At 40.1% G+C, this 16827-nt stretch overlaps 1 protein-coding gene across 4 annotated transcripts in view; it reads left to right on the top strand.

Moving 5' to 3' along the window:
* LPIN1 (lipin 1) overlaps positions 1-16827 on the top strand; it is a 140168-nt gene that overhangs the window by 105078 nt on the left and 18263 nt on the right. For 2 of the 4 annotated variants that reach the window (XM_038767692.1, XM_038767776.1), the window contains exons 11-15: positions 1031-1124; positions 5309-5378; positions 13488-13493; positions 13576-13668; positions 15859-15935. In XM_038767692.1, the coding sequence (XP_038623620.1) occupies positions 1031-1124; positions 5309-5378; positions 13488-13493; positions 13576-13668; positions 15859-15935 (340 nt within the window). The remainder of the gene's footprint in view (positions 1-1030; positions 1125-5308; positions 5379-13487; positions 13494-13575; positions 13669-15858; positions 15936-16827) is intronic. The other 2 variants (XM_038767700.1, XM_038767860.1) reach the window with 1 other exon arrangement.

Raw genomic sequence — 16827 nt, 5'->3', positions numbered from 1 at the left:
AGTTTCTTCCATGCAATCCTCACACTACAGGAAATCGCTCCCCTGTGGCTGTGCATAGGAATAGAGGGAATATCAGTTGACACTAGAAGCAGATTATTTAAAATGGTTAAATTTAATGTTTGTGAATATGAATGCTGCATGGTATTTTTGGAAACCATCCATCATTTCATTGGGAAATAGGAAATGGTAGCAGAATAAACCATTCATTTAGTGTCTCTTCGCTGTGCTGTCAGTTTCCAGACAAGTAGCTACAGAGCACTGTTGGGCTATAATTTAGCAACACTTTCATTAGCTTGAAGTGGCCAAATTTTCTCTGTTCCAGAGTGAGACAAGAGGGGATGCTTGTAGGCTGTGCAAGCAATAATCCAAGCATGGGTATGAGGGAAAGATAAAGGGGAGGGGAGAGTGGAGGTAGGCTCCCGGAAGACTGAGAGACAAGAGAGACAGTGTGAAGAGAACCTTCCTCCCTCTTCCCCTTTCCTCTCTTATCTCTATCCCTCATTTCTTTTTATCCCTCTGGAATAGCAGAACTTTGGCATTTTGAGTCACTTGGGTTCATACATGCACAAAGGTAATGATAAATTTCTTTTAAAAGAAAAATAAAACCGAAACCAGTTTACAGTTTGGGGGTTTGGGGAGGTTTGGAGGAGTTAACCCAAATTAAAAGAAAAAAAAAATCAGGAGTAGAATTTCAGTTTAAATCAGGCAAAATCTCAACAACCCATTCCAAGCATTAAGGGAACAAAACTGGGCTTCATTATTAAAGCTCCCAGAGTTACTGGTAGAGCTTGAACTGGGACACCCATTCTGCCCAATCTTTTGCGTTTTTCAATAGGCTTTGCTTCCTCTGTTTCATTTCAGAAAAATTCTCAGAGGAGCTGTCAGAATGAGACATTGTACCAAAGCAATGAGAGAGTAGATAAAGCCGGAAATTCTGGGTATCCCATTGAATGATCACTTCATCTGCCACAAAGTTTTGCAATGCACTTGTACCTCACAACTTTTTTTTTCCCAAACATTACTTTCACAGATGAGTTTTTAGAACAAGCGGTGTCATATCAGCAGTTCGTAGACAACCCTGCTATCATCGATGACCCCAACCTTGTCGTAAAGATTGGGAATAAGTAAGTACCCACAAAATCAAAAATTTTTGCCCTGGAAAATCTAGGTTGCTTCGTACTGAAAAGACCTAAGTTGTAGAGAAGACAAAATAAAATGAGATTATTATTATTATTATTATTATTATTATTATTATTTATTGAGTCCTCACTTTACATAAAGGCATTATATGGAAGTTTCAGAAAGGAGAAGAGTTGTAGGTGATGCTGTGACCATATGAATTTTGTTGTAAAAGGTGACGTATTACAGACATACATACATACATACACATGTCTATAGATATAGGTGCTTGATTTTAATATTTACTGAACACCTATTTTATACTTGATTTGATACAGAAATTATAGTTCAACATTTTTTTGGCACCTGCCAATTAGAACTTTACCCATCAGTCAGTCAGTCAGTCAGTCATATTTATTGAGCGCTTATGGTGTGCAGAGCACCATATGGAGTGCTTGGGAGAGCACAACACAACAATGTAACACACATTCCATGCCCACAACAAGTGTACAGTCTATAGAGGGAGACAGACATCTATGTAAATAAATGCTGTGGGGCTGGGGGTGGTGGGGAATAAAAGGAGCAAGTCAGGATGACGCAGAAGGGAGTGGGGAAAGAAGAAATGAGGGCTTAGTCAGGGAAGGTCTTTTGGAGGAGATGTGCCTTCAGTAAGGCTTTGAAAGTGGGGAGAGTAATTCTCTATTGTATATGAAAAGGGAGGGCATTCCAGACCAGAGGCATGATGTAGGCGAGATGTCAGCAGCGTGATAGATGAGATGGATGTACAGTGAATACATTGGCTTTATAAAAGTGAAGTGTGTGGCGGGCTGGGTTGTAGCTAGAAGAGTGAGGTAGTAGGGGACAAGGTTAAGGGTGAGGAGGAGAGCATGACTGAAAATAGGCACATCGGGGGCAGTGAAGCACTCATCATTAAAAAAGCATAAGGAACAAGGATGAAAACAAAATACAGAAAATGAAAACAATGGTGAGTATGGAACTGTGGCTAGAGGAGCTGAATTTCTTATCATAATTCAGATTCCAGAATAATGACCACACAGTCACTAATAATAATAGTGATAATAATTTTGGTATTTGTTAAGTGCTTACTATGTGCCAAGCACTGTTCTAAGCGCTGGGGGAGAGATAAGGTAATCAGGTTGTCCCACATGGGGCTCACAGTCTTCATCCCCATTTTCCAGATGAGGTAATTGACGCACAAAAAAGTTAAGTGACTTGCCCAAAGTCACACAGCTGATAAGCGGCAGAGCCGGAATTAGAACCCATGACCTCTGATTCCCAAGCCTGTGCTCTTTCCACTGAGCCACACTAGCTTTTGCAAGGTTCTGTGAGGCTTCATGATTCATTCATTCAATCATATTTATTGAGCTCTTACTGTGTGCAGAGCACTGTACTAAGCGCTTGGGAGGTACAAGTCAGCAACATATAGAGACGGGCCCTACCCAATGCCGGTGCTCTTAGTATGGTGATCTGCACACAGTAAGTGCTCAGTAAATACGATTGAATGAAATTCCAGCCAAGGGGATGGGTGGGGTGTCGGGGAAGCAGGATGGGATGAGGACTCCTTGATGGTGAGGAAGGGAGTTCCTCTTCTAGACTGTGAGCCCACTGTTGGGTAGGGACTGTCTCTATATGTTGCCAACTTGTACTTCCCAAGTGCTTAGTACAGTGCTCTGCACACAGTAAGTGCTCAATAAATACGATTGATTGAGTTGGTGCCAACCCCGGGTGCTGGGGAGGAAAGGCAGTTTGCTTGGACATGGTGAGGGAGGGGAGGCTCCAATTACCAGATATTTCTTTCAGTTGGAGGTGACGAGTGGCTGAAAAGGCAGAACAGAGGCTTTTATAACCAGCCTGGTGCACACAGAGCAAGCTGGTGGCCAGCAGAGAGTTCTTTAGCCACACGTTGAGGGTCGAGGGCACGTGCAAAGCCAGTATTTCACTCAGTTGGAATTTTCCCTTATTTCCACATCCATCAATCAATAATGTTTACTGAGATATCTATCAGTCAGAGGGATTTACTGAGGCATCCATCAATCGGTAGCATTCACTGACACATCCATCAGTTAATCAATCAATTTATCACTGTATTTATTGAGAGTTTACTGTGTACTGACTCTTTTTCTTCTCCTTCTCCCCATCCCCCCAACCCTACCTCTTTACCCTCCCCACAGCACCTGTACATATGTTTGTGCAGATTTATTACTCTATTTATTTTACTTGTACATATTTACTATTCTATTTATTTTGTTAATGATGTGCATCTAGCTTTATCTCTATTTATTCTGATGACTTGACACCTGTCCACATGTTTTGTTTTGTTTTGTTGTCTGTCTCCCCCTCATAGGCTGTGAGCCTGTTGTTGGGTAGGGACTGTCTCTATATGTTGCCAACTTGTACTTCCCAAGTGCTTAGTACAGTGCTGTGCACACAGTAAGTGCTCAGTAAATACGATTGAATGAATGAATGAATACTGACAGTAGGGTTTACCGACACAGCCGTCATTCAGACTAACACATCTGTCAATTAGTAGTGTTTACTGTCACATCCATCAGTCAGCAGCGTTTGTTGAGTACCTATTTAGAAGAGTACCTGCCACAAAGTAAGCGCTTAACAAATAACGTATAAAAAGAGTACTTGGACGAGTGTATACTCCTTGTGGGAGGGAATGTGTCACTTCTTTGTGGGGATGGTGGCTGTCAAGTCCTGTTATAGGCTCCCTGAGTAACCACTGGGGATCTCAGGGCTGCACAATGACTTCTAGTATACTTGAGAAATTTGGATGGAATTATGCATTCCTGTAAATAGAGACAGATTTATCTATTTCCCACTAGTAGTATTTCTACTACTTGTATAATTTTGGTATTAAAAAAAAACAACAAGAAAAATCCCAAATCTTGTAGATCTCGTCTGTGGTTACTAGATTCGTATTTGTCACCACCACTGTTAATAGTAGTATTCATGAAGTGTTTATTGTGTTTGGCACACTGTATTAAGCGCTGGGAAAGAGTATCCTGATGGGAATTAGACTGTGTACCAACACTGTAGTAAGCACTGGGAAAGAAATACATGGGTGAGGTCCTGACACCATCCCTGACCCCGTAGGAGCTCACACTTTCAGAATGAGAATACAGGGTTGAGTTGATGCCAAACACATATGGGAAAGTGAACAAAAATACCAAAGCCAGAACTTGACAACAAATCTGAAAGGAGCAGCAGGGCTAGGGCCACCCTGAGGCAATAAGCCTATCGCTTCCTCTCAGTTTTTAAATGATAAAATTTATAAATAATTTCAAAAATATAGTCATTACATTGTGCCTTTGCAGCAAAGGAATTGGTGATGTCTTGGAAGAGTGATTATAATGGTTCTGTGAGTTTTTTTGCATAACCTCATTTTTAATATTGAGCCCCACTTTTAAACCTTTTCTTCCGTCAGTCCTTATTTTAAAAAAGGCACTCTGTGGATCTGTTTTGCATATTTAGCTGTGCCACTCCTGAACCAGGTTAACCAGTCTAACTTTCTAGACTGTGAGCCCATTGTGGTAAGGGATTGTCTCTCTTTGTTGCCGAATTGTACTTTCCACGTGCTTAGTACAGTGCTCTGCACACAGTAAGCGCTCAATAAATACGATTGAATGAATGAATGAAACTTCTGGTTTACTATAGTTATGCAAGAAATCCCACCACATTGTTTTCCATTTGACAGTTTGTTCATAGATGTTATAGAGTGCAAATTGCAATTTAAAATGTATACGCCTCATATATTATTAATACAAAGGTTTTATGTCAATTAAAATTTTTTAAATTACTGCTTCCTTCCAGCCCCACGCTTACTCTCTATGGTATTTGTTAAGGTTTACTATGTTCCAAGCACTATACTAAACACTGGGGTAGATACAAGTTAATCAGGTTGGACACAGTCCCTGTCTCACATAGGGTTCACAGTCTTAATCCCCATTTTACAGATGAGGTAACTGAGGCTCTGAGAAGCAAAGTGATTTGCCCAAGGTCCCAGAGCAGATAAGTGGCAGAGTCTGGATAAGAACACAGGTCCTTCCAACTCCCAGGTCCATCCTCTATCCACTAGGCCACACGGTGTATCCCAAATAGATGGCTCCGTTGAGAAATTCGACACTAGCTTTGAAACTATAATTTTTTCTGTTATTTTTAGATATTACAATTGGACAACAGCAGCTCCTCTACTCCTTGCAATGCAGGCCTTCCAGAAACCTTTGCCAAAGGTAAGCTATAACATGAAAAACAATCAGACATTTCAAAATGTGGAATGTATTGCCTTCCCTGACTAACCCCTCATTTCCCCACCTATTCACCCTCCTTTCTGTATCATCTATGAACTTAGCTGTGTATCTCTTCAACAATTTGGTACTTACCACATCTCCAGCCCCACAGCGTTTATGGACATATCCTTATACTTTTCCCTTTCCCCTATCTGGAATTTATTTTAATGCCCACACTGGACTGTCATCCTCTTGAGGGCTCCGTTTGTGTCTACCAATACGATTGTGTTATTCATTTGATACAGCTCTCTTTCCACAGTAGTACCATGGATTGATCAACTGAGTGATAGAGTATGGTTTTTCTGTTTCAGAAGTTTTAAATTATCTATATATAACTAAGGTGGTCTTCTTTGGGTATTGACTGCTTTTCTGTTTGCATAGGGGCATGGATACCAGCTTTTTGTTCAATATTAATGAAATTCTAACTTTTGAATTACACGTACAACATAAACAAGTACTAGACGTAATAAGAACAAACCTTTTAGGATTATTCAGACTCATTTATATTAATTTAAACTTATACTGGGAAAAGTGCATTTGTACACCGTATTTCTAAAACAGTGAACAGGTTTACCCTAGCTCATTTTCTGAGAATAATTAACAATTGAGTAGCATAAATGGTACTCAACATATAAATGTTACATATCATTATCAATCAATCAGTGGTATTTGTTGAGCACTTACCATTTGCAGAACACTGTACTAAGTGCTTGGGAAAGTACAGTATAACAGAGTTGGTAGAATTAATCCCTGCCCACAAGGAGTTTATAGTCTACTCTCTGTATAAATAGTTATTTGTGTTAGAAGAATGTAGAGCTGATGGTGAAATTTCCTTATAATAATGATGGCATTTATTAAGCGCTTACTACATGCAAAGCACTGTTGGAAGCGCTGGGGAGGTTACAAGGTGATCAGGTTGTCCCACAGGGGGCTCACAGTCTTAATCCCCATTTTACAGATGAGGTAACTGAGACACAGAGAAGTTAAGTGACTTGCCCAAGTCACACAGCTGACAATAGGCAGAGCCGGAATTTGAACCCATGACCTCTGACTCCAAAGCCCATGCTCTTTCCACTGAGCCACGCTGCTTCTCTATGAGTCTTATGAGTGAGACTGTGAGCTTTTTGTGGAGAGGGAATGTGTCTATTGTACTGTACTCTTCCAAGTGCTTAGTACAGTGCTTTGCACACAGTAAGCGCTCAATAAATATGATTGAATGCATTATGTAGCTGTCAAGGCCAATTCAGAGCCCATTATCCAGGCCACAGTGGATGTGGGTGTTACCTGGCTCTCCCTTGCTGTGTTGTCATGCAGATGTTTGCAGTGTTTGCACCTTTTTCTCTTTTGCCTCCTTGTCTCTCATTCCTTCCTGAAGTTTTTGCTTAAATAGAGCAACTTCTTTCTTGATAACAGTATACCTCACTGGTTTCTCCTCAGTAATTTTCTCTTTCAACAGGCTAAGCACCCCAGTTGCTCTCAGTTTCCCTTTCAGAACCTTCTTTACACAACTTTAATTATTTTTGGCCCATCTTATTTTGTCTTCATGCCTTGTACCATTTGCAATTCAGATTGGACAAAACACTCTAAATGGGTCTCATGAATAAGGAATATTTCTTAGTCCTTGAGTGCCATTTTCCCTACAATATGTCCCAGAACAATGCTGACTTTTCAAGTAATGGGACTATATTGCTTATTCATTTTTTGATTGAGTATGACTTTGACACCCAGGTATTTTTCTGCGGTGTTTGCACTTGTCAGCCTTTTTTCATCGTGTATTTGTGAAAGCTGCTTTTATCACAAAGTTCTGTAGTCTGCATTGTTCCTGTTGAAAACCCGTTGACAACTTCTTGTCCTGATTTTGTAAGGCTTAGACTTTTATTCCTACCGCTACAGCGCTAGTGACCTGGCCAACTGTAAGAATTTTAAAATAGATTTATACAGTTACTCCAGTTTACAATACCACCATTTAGGATGAGCTCCTTAGCTCTACTGTTGGCCCAGGGGAAAGAGCACTGCTGTGGAATTCAGGACACCAGGGTTTTGCCAGGGAACGGGACTGCCAACTCTGTTGTATTGTATCCTTCCGAGCACTTAGTACAGTGCTCTGCAAATAGTAAGCACTCAAGTGAGCCTTATTTTACTTGTACATATCTATTCTATGTATTTTATTTTGTTAATATGTTTGGTTTTGTTCTCTGTCTCCCCCTTCTAGACTGTGAGCCCACTGTTGGGTAGGGACAACCCTATATGTTGCCAACTTGGACTTCCCAAGCACTTAGTACAGTGCTCTGCACACAGTAAGCGCTCAGTAAATACGATTGATTGATTGATCAAGAAATTCATTCATTCAATCATATTTATTGAGCGCTTACTGTGTGCAGAGCACTGTACTAAGCGCTTGGGAAGTACAAGTTGGCAACACATAGAGACGGTCCCTACCCAACAACAGGCTCACAGTCTAGAAGGGGGAGGCAAACAACAAAACAAAACATGTGGACAGGTGTCAAGTCGTCAGAACAAAAGAAATATGAACAGAACAGAAGAAAATAAAATAAAAAGAACAACAGAAATATGATTGATTGATTGATTTTAGTCCAAGTTCTTCCTGAAGCAGGTTAACATGGGCGAAACCACAGAGGCACTTTTCAGTGAGCGGGCACCCCTGAAGTCTACTCGTCTTCGTCCTTGGTGCCCTGGGAGGAACACGGCTGGTAGAGCCTAGAGAATGTCGGAGGGGGACGGGGGAAGGGGTGGTGGTGGGCAACCCCCTGTCACCACAATCAATTCCTTCACATCATCATCATCATCAATCGTATTTATTGAGCGCTTACTGTGTGCAGAGCACTGTACTAAGTGCTTGGGAAGTACAAATTGGCAACATATAGAGACAGTCCCTACCCAACAGTGGGCTCACAGTCTAAAAGGGGGAGACAGAGAACAAAACCAAGCATACTAACAAAATAAAATAAATAGAATAGATATGTACAAGTAAAATAAATAAATAAATAAATAGAGTAATAAATATGTACAAACGTATATACATATATACAGGTGCTGTGGGGAAGGGAAGGAGGTAAGATGGGGCGATGGAGAGGGGGACGAGGGGGAGAGGAAGGAAGGGGCTCAGTCTGGGAAGGCCTCCTGGAGGAGGGGAACTCTCAGTAGGGCCTTGAAGGGAGGAAGAGAGCTAGCTTGGCGGATGGGCAGAGGGAGGGCATTCCAGGCCCGGGGAATGACGTGGGCCGGGGGTCAATGGCGGGACAGGTGAGAACGAGGCACGGTGAGGAGATTAGCAGTGGAGGAGCAGAGGGTGCGGGCTGAGCTGTAGAAGTAGAGAAGGGAGGTGAGGTAGGAGGGGGCGAGGTGATGGAGAGCCTTGAAGCCCAGGGTGAGGAGTTTCTGCCTGGTGCGCAGATTGATTGGTAGCCACTGGAGATTTCTGAGGAGGGGAGTAACATATCCAGAGCGTTTCTGGACAAAGACAATCCGGGCAGCAGTGTGAAGTATGGATTGAAGTGGGGAGAGACATGAGGATGGGAGCTCAGAGAGAAGGCTGATGCAGTAGTCCAGACGGGATAGGATGAGAGCTTGAATGAGCAGGGTAGCGGTATGGATGGAGAGGGAAGGGCGGATCTTGGCAATGTTGCAGAGCTGAGACCGGCAAGTTTTGGTGACGGCTTGGATGTGAACATAGGTTCTTCTTAAGCACTTAGTACAGTGCTCTGCACACAGTAAATGTTCAATAAATACAATCGATTGATTGATTTCCAAAGTTTCATGGCTAAGTCTCCTCCATGGGGAAGCAGCATGGCTGAGTGGCTAGAGCAGCGGCCCTGGAGCCAGGAGGTCATAGGTTCTAATCCTGGCTCTGCCACGTGTCTGCTGTGTGGCCTTGGGCAAGTCACTTAACTTCTCTGTGCCTCAGTTACCTTATCTGTAAAATGGGGATTCAGACCATGAGCCCCATTTGGGACAGGAACTGTGTACAACCCAATTTGCTTGTATCCACCCCAGTGCTTAGTACAGTGTCTGGCACATAGTAAGTGCTTAACAAATACCACAATTAGTATTATTTGTATTAATTAGTATTAGTATTGATATTAATTAGTATTAGAGAAGGAGTGTGGCTCAGTGGAAAGAGCACGGGCTTTGGAGTCAGAGGTCATGGGTTCAAATCCCACCTCTGCCACTTGTCAACTGTGTTTGACTTTGGGCAAGTCACTTAACTTCTCTGGGCCTTAGTTTCCTCATCTGTAAAATGGGGATTAAGACTGTGAGCCCCACATGGGACAACCTGATCACCTTGTAAACTCCCCAGCACTTAGAACAGAGCTTTGCGCATAGTAAGCACTTAATAAATGCCATTATCACTATTATTATTATTATTATCATAATTTGAGGTGGGAAATTCCACTAAGAATTCACTGAGGGAATTCTCCCATAACATACTGCTTTCTGCAGAAGTTGATATCCTCATCCATAATGTCTATAAAATGATCTTCCCAGGGATCAGGCCATCAGTCCATCAGTGGTATGGTATTATGTTGCCAACTTGTACTTCCCAAGCGCTTATTACAGTGCTCTGCACACAGTAAGCGCTCAATGAATATGATTGATTGGTAGTTATTGAGTGCTTACTGTGTGCAGAGCACTGTACCAAGCAAGCCCTTGAGGGAGTACAATGCAAGAGTTGGTCGAAACATTCCCTTCCCACCATGAGCTTTTGGTCTAGAGGATCAGTGTTGTCCAATCATTCATATTTATTGAGTGCTTACTGTGTGCAGAGCACTGTACCAAGCAAGCCCTTGAGGGAGTACAATGCACTTACTATGTGCAAAGCACTGTACTAAGCATGAATATTGTTTACCTTTGGGGAAAGGGACAAGACCTTGATATTTTTTTGTTGTTGATGTTGTTGTAGTGGGATTGAATGCCAGTAAGGTATTCACACTCTCTTGCTGATCAATGGTGTTATCTTTCAATATGAAAAACAATTAATATATTCCTATCTATCTATTTCTGTCTGTCTGCCTATGTATCTGTTTGTCTTCCTATGGCCATGTTTCTCCTTCTTTACAAAGAGAAGTTTTACATATTTAGGAAAGAAATAGACAGTGCCAGGAGGCCGGGTGCTAGGAAAAAGCCTTAAGTAATTGTTGGAAAGGAAATGTTTCGTAGTCAGTGAGTGCTTAACTGTGAGCGTATTGTGTCTGGAAGCAGTTTGCATCGATTAATGTAGGATTTAAATGAGAACTTTCCATTGACCAAATTTCACATGATGCAGGGATATTTGGTGAAGTCTTGGACAACATCACAGGGTTATGAGCATCACCAGCTTGTCGTGTCAAATTTACCCCTTCCCTGTACTCTTTGCTCCCAGCACTTCTGCCATTGTCAAAATCCGCTCCGAAGGCTGGCTGGGGGGAAGAACCATCCTGAGTCATGGGACCGACTGATTTTTCATCGTGTGAACTTTCTCAACTGTTTGCTCTTGCAGAATTCATAAAATTGGGATTCAGTTTTGGTTTGCCATCCAATTTTTTCATTTTTATTATTTTAACTAAAGGCAACAGAACTGACACAGAAAACATTCCCTAGGTTCTCCTCAGTTTCACAATATCTTCAACCTCCTAAAGCCATAATAAATGGTATGATTGGCTTGCTTTGTAAAAATGGAACTGTCCCTCACTTGAGTTATCTTGTGGGGATATTATAGGAACATTTTTTAAATTTTTTAATTGTTATGCTGAAGAACATTTACACATTAGCCCCAAATACCTGAGCCACTTTTTAGTCCATTTTTGGCTAATGGGTGAGTTCATTGAAATCTACAGCCATGGAAAAGAAAATGGAGAACACATAACTTGGAAATACTGTATTGGTCTAATAGAGAGACAAGCAGAGTAATTTCCCATTGTATGTTTTCTAGAGGTGTTTTTTATTTAAAGACATAAAACGTTAAATACCTTAAAGTGTGGTGTTTCCATTGCTTTATTTTAAACCTTTTTATCACTAGAAAATGAATTTTTCCTAGTCATAAAAAGTTCATTTAAACTTTCCCTTTTTGGATGCCATATAATTGAAGTGATTTTTATAAATACATAGTGGATTTCAGAGGATTCTTAAAGTTTCATTATTAAAGTTAATTAAGCTGCACAAGTATTCATGTGTGGCATGTAAATAACTTACTGCTCATTTCACAGTTGAATAAACTTAGAAATAGGGAAGATATGAGAATTATTTAACATAAGGAGAAGTCAAGGACCACACTAGCATAAATACGGGGGATTGGGAATTAATTTACCTGTCCTGAATCCTAAATGATGTGCTTTTCCCATTTTAATTTCAGAGATCTTAAGTAAACTATTGCTTTTATTGTTTATATTAGGAAGCAGCATGGCGTAGGGGGTAGAGCATGGGTCTATGAGTCAGAATGTTGTGGGTTATAATCCCAGCTCTGCCACTTTTCTGCTGTGTGACCTTGGGGAAATCAGTATACTTCCCTGTGCCTCAATTTCCTCATCTGTAAAATGGGGATTAAGATTGTGAGCCCCATGTGGGAAGGGACTCATTGTGTCCAACCCAATTTGCTTGTATCCACCCTAGTGCTTAGAACAGTGCCTGGCACACCCTAAGTGCTTAAGAAATACCAGAATTATTATTTTCTAATGTATTTTGTTAGATGTATTGAAATTTAGGAACAACATTCTTTCATTAATGAATCCCATGAGATTCATTATATGAAATGAAAAATTATATTTTCTCAAGTATTTTGAAGTTAAATACACTCCTTAAATTCAGTGTACCAAACTTAGACATTTAAAATGAAATTAAACTTTTCAACCAACATATAGGAAGGGGAACTGATACACACCACTTTTTACCTAAAACCCCCTCTCCATCAATGACATTGGAGTACATTAGACCAAAATCATATAATACAATTACTCTCCCCTATTCAAAGCCTTACTGAAGGAGCATCTCCTCTAAGAGGTCTTCCAAGACTAAGCCCCCACTTTCCTCTTCTCCCACTCCCTTGTGCATCCCCCTGGCTTGCTCTCTTTGCTCTTCCCCTCATCCAGGCCCATAGCACATAGTACATGTATGCAATTTATTATATTTATACTGGTGGCTGCCTCCCCCCTCAAGATTGAAAGCTCACTGTGAGCAGGGAATGTGTCTGTTCATTTTTGTGTTGTACTCTCCTAAGTACAGTGCTCTGCATTCAGTAAGAGCTCAATAATTATGACTGAATGAAAAGTCATATAATAATTACAGTGATAATAATAATAATAACAATAATTTTGGTGTTTAAATGCTTACTGGGTTTCAAGCATTGTACTAAATACTGGGGTAGATACAAGATAATCGATTTAGACACTGGCTGCATGTGGAGCTCACAGTATAGTGGGGAAGGAGAATAAGAATTTAAACCTCGTTTTATAGAGAGGGAAACTGGGAGAAGGTCATAGCAATCAATCAGTGGTATTTACTGAGTATTTACTATTTACTATTTACTGAAGTATTTACTATTTCAGAGCACTGTACTAAGTGCTTGGAGGAGTACAATACAACAGAGTTAACAGACATGTTTCCATATTCATTCATTCATTCAATCGTATTTATTGAGCGCTTACTGTGTGCAGAGCACTGTACTAAGCACTTGGGAAGTACAAGTTGGCAACATATAGAGATGGTCCCTACCCAATGCTTTCAGTCTAGAGAGGAAGACAGACGTTAATTTAAGTAAGTAATTTATAATGTAACAGTCAAGGATGGAGCTGGGATTAGAACCAAGGTACAAACCAGAGTAACAATTAGAACCATTTTCTAACCATTGCTAGCTTATAAATTCTGTCCATAACACCTTACTAATGATTGTTTATGCTTTCTTTTTTGGTCTTTTATTTTTCCTTTAAAATTTTCTTAAGTATTCATGCTTAAGTTTCCTTAATGCTATTCTGGAGACCATTAGGTTTTGCTTTTCTAACGTTTACAGCCCACAAACAGTGCGTTTATGTTGTTTTTTCTTCTATTTTCTCCTGATTTAAGTTGTGTGTATGTGCCATTTTTTGTTTGCATGTGATAAGTTACTCCTTATTTTGTTTCCATTATTTATGTTACCATCCATTTATGACAGGCCACCGTGGAAAACATCATGAGGGATAAGATGCCAAAAAAGGGAGGAAGATGGTGGTTTTCATGGAGGGGGAGGAACACTACCGCTAAAGAGGTGAGTTGGAGAAAACCCAAATATATTGATAGTAATTTGTGTCAGTGATTTTTGATTGAGTATCCAAGGCCACTTCCAAGTGCTTAGTACAGTGCTCTGCACACAGTAAGTGCTCAGTAAATATGATTGAATGAATGAAGGGAGGTTCGATTAGTTCACTGGAACAGGAGCTCCTGTTTTCAGAAGGGGTCATGCCTCTACTGTCTGTTTCACTTACCTAATTTGAGAACAGTGTTGCTGGTTTTGCAGAAATAATGATTGATGTGTGGGTTCTGCTGTATCTTCACATGGCCAATCCACATTTTTCTGAGCTATGTAGTGCTAGTTTCTACATTGGTCACCAGATTGTGTATCTAGGATGATTATTTGGCCCTGAAATGCTTGGGTTGTTCGAGACTGATCCCCTGATTTGCCTCTGTCACCAACTCAATATTCCTTTATTGATGGCTCTTAGTGTAATGTAGTGTTAACTTTTTGTCATGAGACAGTCTCTTACAGACTGTAAGCTCCTTGTGAGCAGAGAGCACATCTTCCAATTTGTTGTATTGTGCTTTCCCAAGTGGTTAGTACAGTGCTCTGTACATAGAAATCACTGAGTAAATACCATTGATTGATTGATTGATATACATTTTTGGGCGCACATTCAGTTTAATTTGAACAAAGATTTCGCTATTTCCCATTGACAGTATTGTAGGGGAAAGAGAAAGTTGAGGAACAGAGAGAAGAGTAATTTATCTGAAGATTTTGCTATTTTTGTAGGGAAAAATTTCTCAGCTGGGGTGATGCATGTGCTAAGATTATATAGCGTTTAGGCTTCAGGGGGGAAATGCATCTTTATAAGCAATATCAGATAATTCTTTGATGAAGGGGTGGATTGAGAGCACATCCCCAGATTTTCCAATTGGAATGCTTAGAGTATATAAAGTGAATTTTCACAGAACAGATGTTGTCTGGACTATAAGCTCATTATGGGCAGGGGACATGACCGCTAATTCTGTTGTATTGTGATCTCCCAAGTGCTTAGTATAGTGCTCTGTACATAGTAAGTGCCAAATAAATACAATTGATAGTCACATTATGAACTATCAAAATTAAGAGTAAAGACATTTTCACTGAGTTCTGTTAGTAGTGTGTTCTTCCCTTCAAGATTGAAGGGTTTTAAATATACCCGACTGGCCAAGCAGAGCAGTAATTTGTTTAGTGCAGCCACAAGTGTTAGAATTTGGTTCAGTTCCAGCAACATGTGTAATTAATATAGTTGTTTCAGGCTAAAATAATACATTTATTCTATTAAGATGCCTCCAAATAAAAGATGAGAAAATAAAATTTCCTTGAAGAGAAGCAGCCAAAATTTTCTCTGGACTGGATTCAGTAGCAAGATATGTTGGGTGAAACATGATCTTCAAGGCTGTGTTTCATGACGGCAACCCAAGGCAAATGAAAGACCTGGTTGGAAATCGATGGTCAACTGTATTATCTACTTAATAGATAATAATACTATTCTATTATATATTTTAATATTTTCTCATTAAAATATATTTTAATGGAGTCAGAAAAAAATATGATGCATTTTATAGCAGGCAAACCTTAAATATCACAGTCCAAAAATCCTGCCCTTTGTCTTGAGATTGACAAATCAGCATACAAATCTGACAAATCAATCTAAATTGACAGTGATGGAAGTACAGTGAATGAATTGACATACAGCCACATCAGAGAAAATGCTCAGAAAAATTAACAATTTAAAAAAATTCATTTTGTGTTTTTTGTCTGTTATTACACTAATGAAAAACAGTATTTGGAACATAAAAATTGGGATAATCAGGTGACACCTTCTCTTCTCCTTCTCCCACTTCCTTCTGTGTCACCCTTGCACTTGGATTTGCTTCCTTTTTTCACCCCTCCCTCAGCCCCACATCTTCATAACATGTCCGTAATTTATTTCTGTTGATATCTGTCTCCCCATCTAGATCGTAAGTTCTCTGTGGTCAGGGGACATGTCTGCCAACTCTGTTATATTGCACTCTCCCAAGCACTTAATGCAGAACCCTCCACACAGTAATCACTTAATAAATATGATTGATTAATTGTGACAACCTGAAATTCATACCCTCGCTACAGGGCAAAACCTCCTCAAAGGATGACTCATACTCCTGAGCCGCTGTTTATGTATGATTCCCTCCTTTGTAGGAAAGCAAGCCAGAAGACTTGGATGGAAAAGAACTTAATACAGGAGAGCGGTCATCTCAGATGGGCATTGGAAACAGGTACAGTGAGAGTTTGCTCTGATTAATGCAACTGCAGCCCACTTAATTCAACTGCAGGCACTTTAGAAAGTCATTACTTTCTAAAGGAATAATGTGAACTATGCATGCTTCACTCTTCTAGTGCCAATTTACACATGGTGCCTCAATCTCGTCTATCTCACTGCTGAGCTATCGCCCACATCCTGCCTCCTTGTAGCCGACAGACTATCACTCTCCTCATCTTCGAAATCTTATTAAAATCACATCTCCTCCAAGAGGCCATCCCCTATAAGTCCTCATTTCTTCTTTTCCCACTCCCTTCTGCATTGACCTTGGATTTGCACCCTTAATTACCTCATTCTCAGGCCCACAGAAGGTTGCATATATCCATAATTCATTTATTCATATTAATGTCTGTCTCACCCTCTAGACTGGAAGCTCATTATGGGTAAAGAACGTGTTTACCCACTTTGTTGTATTGTGCTCTTCCAAGCACTTAGTACAATGGTCTACACACAGTAAGCACTCAATGAATATGATTGATTGATTGACCCATAACTAAAATATCAAATTCTGTGATATTATGCTGTGCTCAGTGCTTAACTATGTGCCTTCCTAGCAATTATTTCTTTAGCTCTGCATTGAAAGTAGGTAGTGTCATTTCACGAAGTGTAAGAAATTCTGTTAGAAAAACAGAAAAAAGTTGTTTTGTTGTCATTGTACTACCAATGTATCCCTGTGGGGATAGCTAAGCTAAAAGCAGGGGACAGAACTACCAACTCCGTTGTATTGTACTCTTCCAAGGACTTAGTACAGTGCTCTGCACACAGTAAGTGCTCAATAAATAAGATAGATTTAATACGTTGTTTGATAAACCTGTTATTTGAATTTTCTTTCTGACTACTCAAAAGAT

This window comes from Tachyglossus aculeatus, chromosome 1, assembly GCF_015852505.1.
Source record: "Tachyglossus aculeatus isolate mTacAcu1 chromosome 1, mTacAcu1.pri, whole genome shotgun sequence".
Classification (NCBI taxonomy): domain Eukaryota; kingdom Metazoa; phylum Chordata; class Mammalia; order Monotremata; family Tachyglossidae; genus Tachyglossus; species Tachyglossus aculeatus.
This window is presented reverse-complemented; position numbering and strand designations above follow the sequence as displayed.